The sequence below is a fragment of the Gymnoscopelus microlampas genome (genome assembly GCF_963454915.1).
Source record: "Gymnoscopelus microlampas genome assembly, chromosome: 4".
In the NCBI taxonomy this organism is placed as follows: domain Eukaryota; kingdom Metazoa; phylum Chordata; class Actinopteri; order Myctophiformes; family Myctophidae; genus Gymnoscopelus; species Gymnoscopelus microlampas.
Window position 1 is genome coordinate 32761053 of NC_139941.1, and position 17169 is coordinate 32778221.

General features: G+C 40.0%; 1 protein-coding gene across 3 annotated transcripts in view; it reads left to right on the top strand.

Annotated features, from left to right (window-relative positions):
- snx2 (sorting nexin 2) overlaps window positions 1-6621 on the top strand; it is a 29728-nt gene extending 23107 nt beyond the window's left edge. For all 3 annotated transcript variants that reach the window (XM_084054260.1, XM_084054261.1, XM_084054259.1), the window contains 4 exons: window positions 2336-2479; window positions 5991-6071; window positions 6200-6271; window positions 6366-6621. In XM_084054260.1, the coding sequence (XP_083910386.1) occupies window positions 2336-2479; window positions 5991-6071; window positions 6200-6271; window positions 6366-6416 (348 nt within the window). In that variant the 3' untranslated portion in view covers window positions 6417-6621. The remainder of the gene's footprint in view (window positions 1-2335; window positions 2480-5990; window positions 6072-6199; window positions 6272-6365) is intronic.
- Window positions 6622-17169: the final 10548 nt, after the last annotated feature.

The following is a 17169-nucleotide window of genomic DNA, read 5'->3' on the forward strand; positions in this document are numbered from 1 at the left end:
AATAAGAAGCTGAGATTTGATGAAATTGAAAAACAGGCTTCACAGTTAAGTTCAGATGGTAATGGTCAATGGCTGTGTGCAAAATCAGAGCAATTGGTCCAGCCAGTGAGGAGAACCGGGTGTCTTCACCACTACAAACGCACAGAGGTTACTAGAATTATAGTAGGATGTATGCTCAAATCAGAAGTTCAGCCTAATGGAATTATTATGAAGTCCATCACTGATTTTTTCCTAACTTTAAAACGGATTAAATACTTCTAGTCTTATGTATTTATAGCAAATGGCAACAGCACATACAGGAAACATATCTCACTGAAAAGGCTACTGTAAACATTTACTGTAAATTCTTGTATATTGAATCATCTTCAAAATAAATAGCAAAATTGAGAATACGTTTGCTTAGTGTGCCAAATTTCACGATTATCATGAAAGCTGGTTTTCCATGGAGTATGCGGTGCTCCATAGAAAAAAGAGCATATTAAGCTGTTTTTGTCTTCAGTATCATCAATCTAACACACAAACGTTTCCACCATGTCTAGATTACATTCATAAACCTTTCACCCTTATGTGTTGCTTTTGTTTATCAAACACGTTTTCCTAATTTCTCCTCATCTATTTCCCCCCACTAATGTGCAAAAACTGAAACCTGTTCAAGATCTGCCGTCCTGTAGTGTTGAAGGTTGTGAGTTCAAGCCCTTAGTGGTACTTTGTAGATTTGACTGAGAAGCAAATGCCAGGTGTCTATGGAATGTTCTATTGCCTGTATTGTTTTAACTGAGGGTCTAGCAACAACTAAATGACTAAACGTCTGCTAAATGACTGACTGTAATGTAACTAAATTGTTTCTCAATACCAATGAGGAACCTTGAGGTTTGCGCAATAAAATGCTAATTGTTATTATATTTCTGCATGTTACAAGGCCTAATATATAGTCAGCCTTGTCTAGGGAAATGCTCAACAATTCATTTCTATACATATTTCTTAAAACATTTAAATACACCTCATAAATACTGTATGCAAAATATCTGTTTCTTATTCCTCTTCATCTCACTCCTATTGGTTATACTGTTTACCTATATGGCCTACTAAGGCCGTAGCCTAGTGGTAACTGTAAGAGAGGCAGTCTCATAATCAGGAGGTTACTAGTAAGCCTCCCGGCTCGCCCAGCATGTTGAAATATGCTGGGCGGGATCCCTAACTGCTCCCACACTGAGTGCTTCTGAGCAGCCACCAGCTGTGTAAAGCTGCAACTGAATTTCCCATGGCATTAATTGTCTACCTTGTGACACAGTGGCTCAGTGGTTAGAATCATTGCCTCACAGTAAGAAGTTGCAGGGTTCAACCCCATCTGGAGCCTTTCTGATGTGGAACTTCCCTCTCTCTTCTCCTTACCGGCCCTGTGTCATTGCTGCTTGCAGCTATAATTGAATTGGATCTTTAGTGTTACCCACTTGAGGCCTACAGTTTATACTTAGTCGCGCGATAAATAGCGCAAATGGATACAACTACAAGCTTGTGAACTTGTACTGTAGATCTGCTGTTTTTGAAACATTTTGACTTTTGTTTTGCTGGCGTCCCCCAAAATGGGGACGCCAGGATGAAAGTAGTTAATGAACATGAAAGTGCCCTTTCAGTAATATTCTCTCTAAAAACACTAATTTCACCTCTCAGCGTCTCTAATAAGCTTATCAAATAAGCTGACTTGCGCCGCTTCCGTTATAAAAGGGCCTACTGCTCATACTCTTTTTTTCCCCCTGGTGTTTACAGCCCATTTTAAATCAATACATTTTTATGACCAAAGTTACATCCAAAACTCCTGCTAAACACGAAACTTCTGTACCAACAGCTCTTCAGGTGGGATGGAAGATGAGCTTTGAAGTAGAGGTGGAACAGTTAATCAAACTTATCGATTTATTCGATTAAATGTTTTTATTTTACTTTTTTTTTAATACAGAAAATAGAAGAAATCCAGAAGCTCTGCTGTGAGCTTGTAGACATGCTATTTTTGGTATTTTGTTGGGCACCGTTTAGCGCTTAAGTATAAAAAACTGCTTAAGTTCTTGATTAATCAATTTAGTTAATTATAAAAATGTATACATTTTATACAAAATTGTAAAAACTATGAAGATATATTAAACAAGCTTCTCGATTATTTGATTAATACAAAAATGAATGGATAGAATAATTGCAAGAAAATTATTGATAGTTGCAGCCCTATTTGGAAGTTTTCTTTTTTTTTACCACCACTCTCACTAAAAGTCATTTTGTTAGTGTGCATGTGTTTATGCTTCCAGACATTGTCTGTATTTTAAAGTGTGTTTTGGCTCATTTCCAGGGAGTGTTTGACCACCGCATGAAGACGTGGCAGAAGTGGCAAGACACCCAGCTGCTCCTGCAGAAGAAACGGGAGGCCGAGGCCAAACTGCAGTACACCAACAAGCCCGACAAACTGCAGCAAGCCAAGGATGAGATCAAAGAGGTAGGAGAGAGACCCAGAGACAGCAGACAGGCACAAGGAGAATAACAAGCAGACAGAATGTAGAAAAAGGAAAAATGGAAAAGAAAGTGGAGTGATAGCAATGGAAATACACTAGACTGTGTGAGTAGTATTTTTACTACTACAGATAATAATAATGAGATGCATGGATGTACATAATAATATAATTTTGTGGCAGCAATAACACATTGAGGCGGCATGTTGTTAGTAAAATGAATGAAGTGCACCTAAACACTTCAACCATACATACTTAGTTGACCGGAGTGCCCCAGGGTTCTATACTATACTATACTATACTTTTCCCCTCAATACTAAATATCTATGCCCAAGAATAGGGACGCTAGGGTTCATGTGGCTAAGGATTAAAATTCATAATAAAATGTATAGTACAATTTCCCTTTGGCCTGTGGACTGGAGCAGAATTCAGTATTCAGTCAAACAAGGTAGAGCAGAGGATAGGAGAGTATAATTTACTGCTGTAGCTGTCACTAAACAAATTCATCCTCTATCATGCTTTGTCAAGATATACCACGTACGCACTCACTCTCTCACACACACACACACACACACACACACACACACACACACACACACACACACACACACACACACACACACACACACACACACACACACACACACACACACTCCCTATACAGTAAACAAACACACACACAGTAAACGGCGGAGGAGAAGGGGAACTACCTTGGCAGGGGGTCTGGTATTAAAAGAGAAAAACTGTCAGAGGCATTGTACAGGGAGAGAGAGCCTGTCAGATAGTGTCTGTAGAGGACAGGCCAGTAGAGTTACAACCAACATTTATTTTGAGAAAATGAGAGTTTTGAGGGGTTGTCAAGAGACAGTGTTTTGGTTTGGTGCCTTGACAACAGCCAAAGAGAAAACAACGACCCCCCCGCCCCCCTTCTCTCTGGTGCTGCTACAGACCAGCTACCTGGTGGAATTCCTAAAGTGCTATCTGTGTTTGGCCTGAATAGAAACACAACCATGTCAGAATTGAAGATGTGGTGTTTTTGGTGTTGCTGCCTTGAACAAACTCAGGACTCGGATGAAACGACAGTTCCAGTAAACTCTGTGTTACTACGGGTCAAGTCAAAGTGTTCCATGCTTTTATCTTAAGTAAGAAAATAGTAAAAAAAAAAAAAAAGAGAAAAACAACTAACTATTAAACAATAGACCTAACATGTTCATCACCAGCAAAAGATTTAATAAAACAAAAATGTGTGTTGGTCCTAATAACTAATTTTAAACAATTCTATTTTTTAAATAACTTATAGGTGTGTGTGTGTGTGTGTGTGTGTGTGAGTGTGTGTGTCTTGTAGTTTTCGTGTATCTAGCTACTTGGATTTTCTCTCATCTCCTCTGTCAGATCATTAACCCACACTGCCCCCTGTAGGCAGTGATAAGTAACTGCACTCAGGGTTACTTTTACCTACTTTTGTGTAGATTCAGATAACTGATCGTACTCTGCGCGTTTCCACAATTAAATCTTTCAACCGTTATATACTATCAATATATCATTTTGTCATCATCAATCAAAATACAACCCTCATAATTGACATTTCAAAACTGTTGTGTTTCAATCACTTTCATCTTTTCCTAAATTAAATTAATTTGAGCCTGTTCCTCATTTTTGCTGGCTAAACATCACATCGCACCTACCTAGGTTGCTGCCAGCTTCTCTCTCGCTCTCTCTTTTTCGCTCTCTCTCTCTCGCTCTCTCTCTCTCTCTCTCTCTCTCTCTCACTCTCTCTCTGTCTCTCTTCTCTCTCTCCTCTCTCTCTCTCTCACTGCTTGGTTGAGTCTGTGGAAGCAGTGCCTCCACACAATGAACCTTTTCTTTCTAACCGCTCCTAACCAGCTAACTGCCTGCCTTAGTACTATCTGGAGATTCCTCTTTATGATTTTGAAGCACAAAGCGTTTTTTTCTCCCTGCCTTTAAACATTTGTTGCATTTTCCCTGCCATGCCTTCAACCAGGAGATTGAGGAGGTAGGACCTGCCCCTGTTTGTTTGTCTGTCTGTCTGTCCATCTACACACCTTTGCTTGCTGGCATTTGCCCATTTAGAAATTGTTTTGTAATTTCCTGCCATTATCATGCTATCATGTTACTTTCATGTTGTTTTGCGTTCTCACTGCTGAAGAGTCCAAAGTCACATGAATTTGTTTGTCATAATGAACTGTGTAGAACACGATTATCTAATACCTTTTCACTTGTTGAACTAAATTTCCACTACTAGTATCCACTACTTTTTATAATTTATTTTACATGCAAACCCCTTCATGTGACAAATTATTCATCTAGCCTAATACAAGCTTATTTTAATTTTAATGCAGTAGCTTGAATTATTGGATTGTTATAGGATAATATCATTCTAATTTGTACATCGTTGTCTTTCTGCATAACATCACCCAAATAACTGGACTAAAAAAGGTGCTAATTTTTATGAGCCTTTTAAAACCCATGTAGCTAGATTGTGGTGGCCAGCATCATTCAGTTAGTTTTAATAATGTTAATACACATCATCTAAACTACAAAATGTGCGTCTCAGTGTGTACAACCAATTACTGGTACGGATGGGAATGACTAAATATTATATAAATACAATATACAGGGTTGTGTGAGCAAAGTACTGCTTTTCCAGGCTTATGAGTTTGAATACAAATTCAAATTCAATTCATCTGGGTTTTAAATTAATATATCCATACATTTTGTTTTCAGTGAGGTTATAATTTCCCATCCCTACTCACCGGTACTCCTGTTCAGCTGAGAATCTCTAGTAACAGTCTATACTGTATGTATGCTTGGGGTCAATTCACTTTCAAGCCAATACTGTATATTCAATATAAAAAGTAAAAAGCCGAAGTTAAGTCTTGAGACAGTGAGCTTACATAATACTCAAATAGAAACATACAGAGCTGTGTGAGTTGTAGACCAATTAATCTCCGAAGGAGGTTTTATGTTTCATAATAACTTCATAATTAAATGTACTATTTGCTAGTATTCTGGCTTGTTGCATGCTATTATTACATCTAGCTAACCATTATGTTTGTTTGGAGAGAAAACCTTTATCTGTATTGGCTATACTGAAAGTGAAGAAACTCTGATTGTAGTGCTGAGACAAAACCTCCTGTTGTTAACCATTGCCTTTAAAATGGACGCCTCAGCTCTCATCTGTAGCCATTCTGTATCCCTCATATCTACAAGTATATCTAATCAGTTTAATTGGACAATCCTACACTTGAAGAATCATATAAGTCTGCTTTAAGTGTTGATGCTTATCTAAAGATGAGTTTAAAACAAACAAACAAAACATAATGTAGTTATCTATCTGAATGCTTCTGTTGGGGATGCAGAATGGTGCAACTAAAAGCAACCATTGAATTGTTGCTGTGGTACTTTTGAACTTCTATGGTATTTAAAGCATCTATCTGTCTGTCTTTCTGTCTCCTTCTCTGTGTCTTCATGTTCCAGTTGGAGGGGAAGGTCCAGCAGGGGGAGAGAGATTTTGATTTAATTTCCAAAACCATCCGCAAGGAAGTCAGCAGGTTTGAGGTTAGTTGACTGGATTGACTGATGAATGAATGTATTTCCATTATGGTGTCATGTAAGCCAGAGACTGTGGTACTTGAACATCAAAGAAAAAAAAAATCTTTCTTAATGTGTCTTTATTTTTTCTGCAGAAAGAAAGAGTGAGGGACTTTAAAACGGTCATCATTAAATACCTGGAGTCACTGGTCCAGACACAACAACAGGTACAGTGTAAACAAAAAACACAGTATTACCTTCCTATCCAGGAAGTGTTCCCTTCACTGTCCTTATAATTGTTCTTTCTCTCTATTTCCACAGCTGATAAAGTACTGGGAGGCCTTCTTACCTGAAGCAAAGGCTATCTCATAGACTGCTGACGAGCTCAAGTCAAATTACACTACCCAGAAGGCACCTCTCTTCCCCATATCTCCCTTTCCTCTGTTTACGCTCAGAGGAAAGAAGCAGCGAGGAAGTGAATCATCTATTACCTTTTCATGGCTGCCGTTATTAAATACCACTGTTTTAATTTTACTGTTAATTTCACTCAATAGCTCACACCCGTCTTGTATACTCACCCCCCCAATCCCCCTCAAATTCTGAGCTACTATATATACCTGTGATGTCATCAAAAGAGGACAGCGTTTATCTCTTGTATACAGCCCCTGATGGTGTCTTTCATATTTTCCACCAACTAGTGATTGTAACAATACTTTGATATTTTGAATTTCAGGGTGAATTTCAGGGTGTGTTATTTTTTTCTCCACCAGGTACAGTACTTATTGCATGGTGGGAGAAAAGCTATGGTCTTGGCACTTAGCTAACTAATACCTTGTTAGCATTATTGACATTCCTCAATCACCATTGGCTTCAATAGCTGTTTCCATCGAGCTGTCAAATAAATGTAAGCAAACTTTTGAAATATACAATGGCAATTGTTTTTCCATTTGTTCTGTCAAAACAAAAAAGGGCTACCTGAGAAGAGAATAACCTCACACTCAAAAAGTGGGAACTAGTGTAATGTTTGGTTCAGTTATTATTCACATTTTATTGACATTGGCCCTTTTTCGTTCAGATTTTCTAATGTGATACTTCATAATGGGCATAAAACGTGGAAACCTGGCTATTGTAAACACTACTAATGTGGTTATCAGTAATAAATATAGAGGAAATGTAGTCTTCTTCCCCCATTATGTAACAGTTGCCTGGCAGTGAAAAAGACCACCCGTAGATGGGTGGTACACCTTTTGATTCCTGCTGTACATTTTGTCACCTGGTTAATCTCTCACGCTCCAGGCATCTGACAATGGTGAACTGATGTGTTGCTGTATGATCATTAGGGAAGGCAACATTTGTTTTTTTCCCTGTATTTTTTGAGCCAAGGAGAGAGGAGGAAGCAACATCCCCCCCCCCCCCCCCCTCACCCCCCCCCCCCCCAAGGCGATACGATAGGTGTGTATTTTATAAAATGACCAAATGTTTGTTTTTGTTTTTTAATGTTTTTTTGCAGATCCAAATCATTGAATTTATTCAACACATACAACAAGAGGCCTATCTGGGTTTTTTTGTACTTATTTTAAAACATTCCTTAAAGGGATATCTTGACATTTTGAATTTGATGCTCTAAATATTCAGCCAGAGGTAGTTACCGCTAGAATGAGGAGGTTCTTGATTATTTTGAAGAAAACTCCAAATCAGTTTGTTAGCACTGCTACAGCACATTCCTTGCTCGCTTCCTGCTCTGTTTCGAAAAATATCTAATGCTGACAAATGCTAACATGCTGTTTTGAAGATAAATGAAGTGTAAACACTGAAATGTTATTTGTGTGAAAAGGTGGTTTGTTTAGGAGGAATAACAGACTGAAATTCAAGAAGACAAAGTATCCCATTAATAGTATTATTAATATTAGTTATAGCGTGTAGGAGACTTTTAGCGTTAAGAGAGAGTCCTGTAACTGGAAATTCCTATTGTAGGTTCAAAGGGCAGCTTGTCCGTTTTAAGTGTCCTTGAGTAAGACACAGAACACCCTCCCTCCTCAATCACTGAAAGTTGCTCCAAAAGCAGAGTAACGGGTAAATGGCTAAAATGTAAAAGTGAGTGGTTGTCAGTTGGTGACAGAGTGTCCGTCCGTCCGTTTTTCCGTCCGTCCGTCCGTCCGTCCATCCTTCTACAGAATATGTTTATAGTTCTCAAACTTTTGTTCAACACTAGGATTGGGTATCTACAGAATTGTTTCAGTACCAAAGTGCTTCCAAAATGTCCAAATTGAAAACGGATTTGAAATTATAATTAGTTCATCTTTATAATATTTCATACGTTTTTAATATTCAGTGAAAGTACATCAAATGTTTTTGTCCTTTTTACATGCAGATTCTAGACAGATTTCTGATTTGATTTCTGATCTCATCGTATTCCATACATTTTTTCCCTTTTTATATGAATACACCAAAATCAATAGGATACCATATAGATCATGGCGAGAATCAGATATTCAGAAGCTTTTTGAATCTTTTGCCAGTTTGAAATCATAGTGATATTGAAACCACAATGATCTTTGGTACCCAGTCCTCATTCATCTCGATTACCCTTTTTCTGTCTTTTATGCCATGTTTTCTTTTGTTTGTTTTTTTTGTTACCTAATGACGTGCAATGATTGAGAGATTTCAGTTGATTTGTGTTTCTTTTTTATTTAGATGGATATTATAAAGCTTTGTGTAAGCAGATTTTTTTGGATTGTTTATCTTTGATTTTGACTGTATGTTCCTGCTTCATCACCGCTGGGGTCGGACAACTTCAATTACAAATAAAGGAATGTATGTCAAATATTGCTGCCATGATTTTTTTAAGTCTAAATCGATAACCTTTGACTCAGGACCAAAGTCATTTCTGACTAAACATTTCCCTCCTCTCTACTGCAGGCATCGGTACACTCGATAGTTAGATAGTGAAACTCTGACAGAGTTTGTTTTTGTTGACTTTGTATGTACAGTAATAAAACAGAAGTACAGTGATGTGTTCTGCTTAATGCATCGAAAACAAAAAAACAATTATATTGCTGACTCATAATATATTATTATTTAAAATTATTGCTCAGCATTTGTAGGTGTCAAGACCCAGTATTTTGATGGTACAGTGTGATTCTGCCTCCTGTGATTGTACGTAGTGAATTAAAGTAAAGAAGTAAAGGAATTGTCTGGTAATATGGTAAAGCTGTACAAAGCAGAGAGAGAACATTGGAGGCATACCGTACAATACACTTCCACCTCTGATTATCTGTAGTACATGACGGGCACCTCCACCCACCGGGCTGCTTTGATCACCTGTATTCCATTATTGTGAATTTCCATTTAGCCGGTGTGAACCGACAGCCTTTTCCTCTCTGTTTTGGCCTGGGTGTCAGTGGACTGGTGTGCTTGTCATAATCTCATCCTGATCGCAGAGCCTAGGGCTGTAAAACACTCAAACCGAGCCTTTAGCAGGACTCTGCTCTGTCACACACACACACACACACACACACACACACACACACACACACTGTCAGGAGACTCTGCATCACTTCTACATATCATTGCTGCCGGAAGGAAACCTTGTATGTCCAAAACCGTTACTTTTCAAGAAAGGAAAAAAAAACATCCAATGGATCCAATGTAGTTAATTACTCATGTTGATACTTTTCATTGGCTCAATATTTATAAAAAACAACCTAAAAACACACACACACACGCACGCACGCACGCACGCACGCACGCACGCACGCACGCACGCACGCGCGCGCGCGCACACACACACACACACACACACACACACACACACACACTTATCCACTTTCACTTAAAAAGTTCAAAAAAGAAATAAAATGTATAGCAAAAATAGCCGATCTACAAACTCAAAATGCATTGCGATGCGACATGTGAGCTTTTAACAATTTTTGCTACTCTTGTATGATACTCTAGTTTGATGAAGTAGGTCATTAATCTATGAAAAAAACAAAAAGTTGAAATATGGAGATACAAGGTTTCTGCACGACAGCGACGATATACATGCTGTAGACACAGATCCATCTAACCCATTCACATACTGTACACACTGACAGACAAGCACACACAATGTGCACACACTCGCAGGCAAACACATACACCCAACCTCTCACATTTAAACACACATGCATGTACTCATACAAATGCACATGCACACATTCACGCAGGGCCTATACACAGTGCTGTCAGAAAGTGGGCTGTACATTACTTTGCATTGCAGGGGTGACAGTATTGAGTAGCTGTCATATTTAGACCCTGGCTCAGGGTGTCTGTGGAACAGGAAAAAATTCAGATCTGAGTTTATTAACAGGCACTGATGGGAGCTCCTGGCTGTGTGTGTGTGTGTGTGTGTGTGTGTGTGTGTGTGTGTGTGTGTGTGTGTGTGTGTGTGTGTGTGTGTGTGTGTGTGTGTGTGTGTGTGTGTGTGTGTGTGTGTGTGTGTGTGTGTGTGTGTGTGTGTGTGTGTGTGTGTGTGTGTGTGTGTGTGTGTGTGTGTGTGTGTGTGTGCGTGCGTGCGTGCGTGCGTGCGTGCGTGCGTGTGTGCGTGCGTGCGCGACTGGATGCTGAACTCTATGTGCCTATAAGCATGGATGTTTCTGAGAGATGATCACTTTCCCCCCAAAATGTGCTGCATGCATATACTGTATATTAGAATCTATCCATGTGTTTGCTGATGGTAAATATCCATAGAGTTGTTGCAGACAGTCTCTGATGGGGATTTAAGCAGCTGTCACTGATCCTGGCTTCTTATCTTTCCAATACGGGGGGCAGACTCACCTCCGGTGGGTCCCAACATGACGAGGGCTGCAACAGTTAATCAAACTAATCAATTCAATCAATTGTAAAAAAAAAAATATATATATATATATATATTTCAATTTGAATAAAATAATCAACATTGGTAGACATTTTTAATTATTATAATCTTTTTTTTTGTTAAATACTGAAAATACATATTGCGATGCTTCACATTGTGAACTTGTAGATCTGCTATTTTCTGTACTTTTGCCAAGATGGCAAGATACCATTGTATGACAAGGTATAAAATAGGGCTTACCTGGTTAATCAGACTAATCTATCTAAAGTCGATTATGAAAAATATATTGGAAATGTTTTGCGTCATTTTGTTGTTGTATAAAAAACACAATTTTACCACAATTATCAAAAAAATTGATTAATCAGAAAAGCAATCAATAGAATAATCACTAAGAAATGAATTGAAAGTTACAGCCCTACTACAGTGTATTTGAAATAGCCTGGTAACCCCACTGAAAAGAAATTACTCAGATTTTGTTACTTGGTGGTAAATTGTTTAAGAACCTTTTTTTATTATTATGGTAATTCTAACCAAAAAATCTAACCAAATTCAAACCAATTACTTAGAAAATGTATCTTAGTTTCACTCATTTATATTTAGAATAGCATAAAACATGTATTTGTGCTTGGATTAAATACCTGTATATCAATGGATAGCTGAAATATGACTCATTCCCTTTCCACCTCTTCTACTGCAAGTTGTTTCTACGCACAGCCACACATAGTAAATACATGGTTTTATCTCTCTCTAACGTCTAACTTTCACTTGACAATAAAGTTCTGTCGGTACATTTAAAGGATTTCATTCCAAAATTATATCAAAGAAGGAAGGAGAAACTTTATTATATATCATTTGTTATTTCTAAAGTCTCCAGTTTGAAAATAAATAAATAGGTTATTGTCAGCCAAGGATATAAATGACTGACTATGCAGATTTGTTTTAGTTTTGTGTTTGGGATGAAACACTGCGTTAATTACATTGCTTGTGAAACTAGCATTAACATGTTACATGACTGTTTTCAAGCTAACAACATGATACGTTTCTGTTTTGAAGAGAGGGGAAAAAAGGTAATTGATCATTATTCCAAAAAACAGATTCCAGATTTTTCCGCCTCAAAAGCACAAATAGCTATTTCCTTCAAATGTCACCGTTTTTATTTAGATTAACGTGATTAACATTGATGCTAACAGTCGCACTGTGATGAGTATTTATTTTTTTAAATAATGGTGGATGTCTTTCAATGAATGAGTTTCATTCCATCATTACTCTTTGGAATTACATTTCCTTCATGATCTATTTTTACTAACCAATGGTTATCAGTATCCTTTTGCCTTCAGAATCAGTTCAGTAAATATTTTATTCACTTTGAGTGAAAATAATTACAGTAGTAAAAATAGTATAAATAATGAATACTAATATTAAAATAAGACTACACTTTCAATACTATCCTTATCCCTCAACTTTGGTTGGGATGCTGTAGCATGGTATTGTTAAATGTTTTATTTCACCTAATCAGTGCTTCTAAAAGGGCGGTCCGGGGACCCCCAGGGCCAGGGGTCCTTGGGGGGTTCCAGTGGGACCCCAGCAAAATGGGTTAATATAGTATCAGAGTTTTACCTCTATACATTGGCTATTTGAACATAGCCGATCTACAAGTTCACCACGTGAGCTTGTAGATCTGCTATTTAAAAAGAATCTTGAATAATTTTAACAACACAGATCTTTAATGGGGGTCCCTGGTACAACATATTCTCAGATAGGGGTCCACGGCCAAATACATATTAATTCGGGGGTTCCTTGGCATGACATTTGTGGAAACCACTGACCTAGATAACCTCTCATTTTCACTATGACATGAGAATAATGCAGGCACATGTATTATTTCAACTCACTCCAGCCCTCCCTGTCTCAGTCAGGTTTAGTATAATGTACCTACATTTATAACCCGGGACTCACCACAGCCTCCCACTATCAGTCCGGGCCTGGAAATAATGGCCGCACGCAGCTGAAACTAGCATTTCCATCTCGCTGCCGTTTTAGGGTCAGAATACATGCAGGTACATTTATTACAGCTCATCAATTACACTAAAACACAGACGTAGTCTCCATATTCTCCTGTGGCTAGTTTAGCATTCACTGGTGTCCCTAGACACACACACATACACACATAGGGATGACACACTCTCAGACAAGGTGTGGAGAGGAACAGGGGTGGGGGGGGGGAGAAGGGAATGAAAGCAAAAGGCGCTGCTATAGCAGATAACAATGTTGTTGTAGCTAACCTCTCTCTTTATTTATCATATCTCCAAATGGCTGTGCTGTGCTGTGCGCTGGTCAGGATACAGTGACCTTAGTTGATCAACTACCCCCCTAGCAGTCTGATAAGAGGACCAATATAATAGAGAACAGAGAGAGGGGTTGTACTGTAATTATTTCTCCGCTGTCAAGGCAACGGACTCTGGACCTCTACGCCGATTCAAATCTCAGCTGCTTCACGGCGCGGTGCAGCATGAGGCACGGTGGTGTGGTGTGTGGCGCGGGGATGGGATGGGATGGGATGGGAGGGCTGGGTGGGTGGGGGTAAGTGGGCAGCGGTGCTACAACACCACCACCACCATCACCACCGTGAGACAAATATCAGCCGGCCGCCGCGACACGCCTGAAATTGGACCAGTTTGTCATGCACACGGCTGCCAAGGCCAGGCACGCGCACAAATTCCACACGCACACCCCCTACGGTCCTGCAGGAAAGCCTACACACACACACACACACACACACACACACACACACACACACACACACACACACACACACACACACACACACACACACACTCTCATGGACATATTGTAAAATATGACTGCTGGCAGGCATAAAATATGATATTGGGTTTGCTCAGGATTTCACACAGACACAAAAGATTTGCAAAAGTATTCATTTGAAAAAGTTGGGTCTCTCTCCCCTCCTTTTCCCCTCAAATTTCTGTTCGTCCTTCACCGTCCTCTTCCTTTTCTTCATGTCCACTTTTTCTTTTTGTCTCTTCCTCTCTCAAAGTTTCTGATTTTTCTCCTCCTGTGTTGAAGATGATGAAGTCTTGACTCAGAGGAGCTGACAGTGATTGAATGTGAATTGAAGCTGGATTTGAGAATGCTTCTCAGGCTCGATTCCCATGGATTTTACATACCGTTCATCTGCTCTGTTTAGAACTTCATATTTCATAGAAGCTCCATCAGAAACAATTGCAACGCTCCAGACAGCCAACATGTAATTATTCTGAAAAGGAATGAAGCCAAATGTTTTCTCAGCTGCTCACTGGGTAATGTTAATCTATGAACCACTTTGCTCGATTCTAAACTGATGGGACTTTGAAACTACAAAGAGAAGAATTCCACCATGCACAGCAAAGTCGTCAGTGTTTGTTTAACTCTGAGATTGTACAAATGGACCCAAACGGATCTGTAACCATTTGAGTCCATTTTAACCTCTCAGAGTTATATAAACGCTGTGAATTTTACTGTGTGTAGTATAGTTTAGTTTAGTTTAGTTTGACCTTGGAAGCAGCATCATGCAGCCCAACACAAAGTAGAAGCGAGCTGGGTAGCTGCTGCAGCAATAATTGTGTATAAAAAAGAAAAGCAAAGAAAAAAACATGTCAATCGTGACTTTTATTGTGAAGCAGGGAGGATGTATGGGTCTGTATGGGCCCGGCTGGCTGGGTGATAGATTACATGATACGGAGGTTTCCTGATTTCGCAAATTTCTATGAAATGTGTCCTGAGTTCATGTAGCCACTGAGATAAGAGGCTGAAAGTGGCTCAGCGGCCAATGGGATTCATTCATTTCTCCTCCTTATCTGCTGATAGGGAAGGAGCGTCTCCTCTCCTCCTCCTCTTTCCTTTCCTCTGCTCCCTCCCTCCCTCCCTCCCTCCTCTGCTCTATACTTTTTCCTGTCCTCTCTTCTGATTTCCTCTTTTCTCCTCTGTTCTTTTTTTTCTCTCCTCTCCCCACTTCTCCTCATTGCTCCATTACTCTCCTACCCTCTCCTCTCCTTTATGCTCTCCTCCCCTTTATTCTTCTGAACTAGGCTTCTCCCCTTTCCTCACCTAGATGATACTCCTCCTGCAAGAGAAATGACTCCCTTTGCACTCGCTTTCATTTGGTGCGTGTGTGCGTGTGCGTGTGCGTGTGCGTGTGTGTGTGCGTGTGTGTGTGTGTGTGCGTGTGTGTGCGTGTGTGTGTGTGTGTGTGCGTGCGTGCGCGTGCGTGTGTGTGCGTGTGTGTGTGTGTGTGTGTGTGTGTGTGTGTGTGTGTGTGTGTGTGTGTGTGTGTGTGTGCGCGCCCGCGTGTGTGTTGTGTCTTACAACCCTAATTCTTAGGCTTGCACCACCGAGTGTCTCGGCTGCCAGTGGTAAGGTCGCGCAAGTCAGGAGAGATGAAAAGCGATAGCCAACGCGCACACACAAACACACACACCAGTGTGCTTCCTCAGACTTGTGCTTAAATGCAGAATGTGTGATAATCTCCATTCAGGTGACTGTTAAAGTGATCCAGAGCTCTGCTAAATGAGAAGGTCAATGGAGCTGAGCCACTGCCTTTGCCTGGAAGCACAGCTGCAGTGTTCACCTTAAACCCTGGAAGCACAGCCAGCCGCATGCAGTGTTTAAGCCACAGGCCGGCAAAACAAGAATGCTCATTGGTTCGCAAAAGCAGCCCAGACAGTTTTGCAATAGAATGGTGAATTGTTAATTTTAAGGCCACTGACTGATAGACATTAGGTGAATCGAATAGAATAATAAAATAGTACTTTGTTTAAAGTGTAGATTTCCTCTACGTATCAAACAGTGTAAAAGTTAGAACTCCCTGGGTCTTCTGTATTGAGCCAGCCTGTCTGTCAACCATCAGTGGTGACACTCTGTATTCCACATCTCTAGGGGTTCAGCAGTCTAAAATTACAGTGTGTCTTGTTTATTCTTTATCTCTAAACAGAAACAAGCCTCTTAATCTTAATTGCTTGCGGCAAAAATGTCCAGCCGATTCAGCCATCTAGCAGAGCCAGTAGATCTTCAGGGTTCTCTCAATTCAGCCCCCCCCCCCTTTGCTCACTCTTTTCTTTTCTTTTCTTTTTTTTCTTTTCTTTTCTCTCTCTTTTTTTAAGATTCCTTAAAACAACATTGATTGTTTCCCCGAATGACTTTCTGTCGTGGTGGTAATGATTATGCAGATGTGGCACAACCTTTCCATTTGACGGGCGGCTCCCATGGGTGGGTGGGCGGTGGTGCGGCGGCGGCGGTGACACCATGTTTGTTGCCACGCCGACAGGACATGGATGTGTCGCCGCCTCCCCCCACCCCCCACTTTTCCCGTTTAGTCTGGTCTTTCATTGTGCATTTTGTGTGTGTGTGTTGCTTGCATGCGTGCCGTTTAATCAGACTTCTTTGAACTTCTGCTCAGTTTGTAAAAAAAAACATTTTTACTATTCATTTTTTTACCCATGCAATATGTTCAAAAACATGATCTTTAAAAGAAAATCCTTTATCGAAAACTTTCACCTCTATCACACAATCATTCTAGTAACATGAGATAGGTTTTTTTTCTTCCATAACCTTTTTATATCGGCAGTATTCTTGTGCGTGTGTCTGTGTGTGTGTTTGAGAGAGAGAGACACCTAAAGCATTTCTGTAAGGAGAGGAACACATATCAGTATATCAGGATGTGAAGTGACAGTAGAAATACGGTACCATAAGAGTGTCCATTACCTCCCCCTCCAATCACAGTCCATCTTCATTCATTTTCTGTGAAGATTGGTCAACTGCTTCTATTGACAGTGGTCTTCTAAGTAATATCTCCTCTTCTCCTCCTCTCCAAAACCGTTTTTCCTCTCATATTAAGTTTTTTTTCTGTGTCTTGATTTTATTTGACAGAAAATATTCCTGCGCTGTGCTGCTGTGGTTGTAGATCTTGGTGGTGGCAGACGTATTGATCCAGCTGATTTGCATACATAAATCTATTGGCTATCTGACACTTGCCAATATTTCCTCCAGCCTGGAGGCACGTTGCTGACTCGGCCGGCTCACATTATCATTGGTGATGGGCCTTTGATGAAGTGTGACAGCGCAGAGCACGACCTGAACTGGATGACTGGCTGGCTGGATTGGTGGCTCTCTGGATGGCTGGGTGACTGATTTGCTGACTGGATTATTGACTGACTGAGTCACTGGATCGCAGTTTCACTGGTTGGTTGGACGGCTTACTGGCTTGTTGACTGTCAC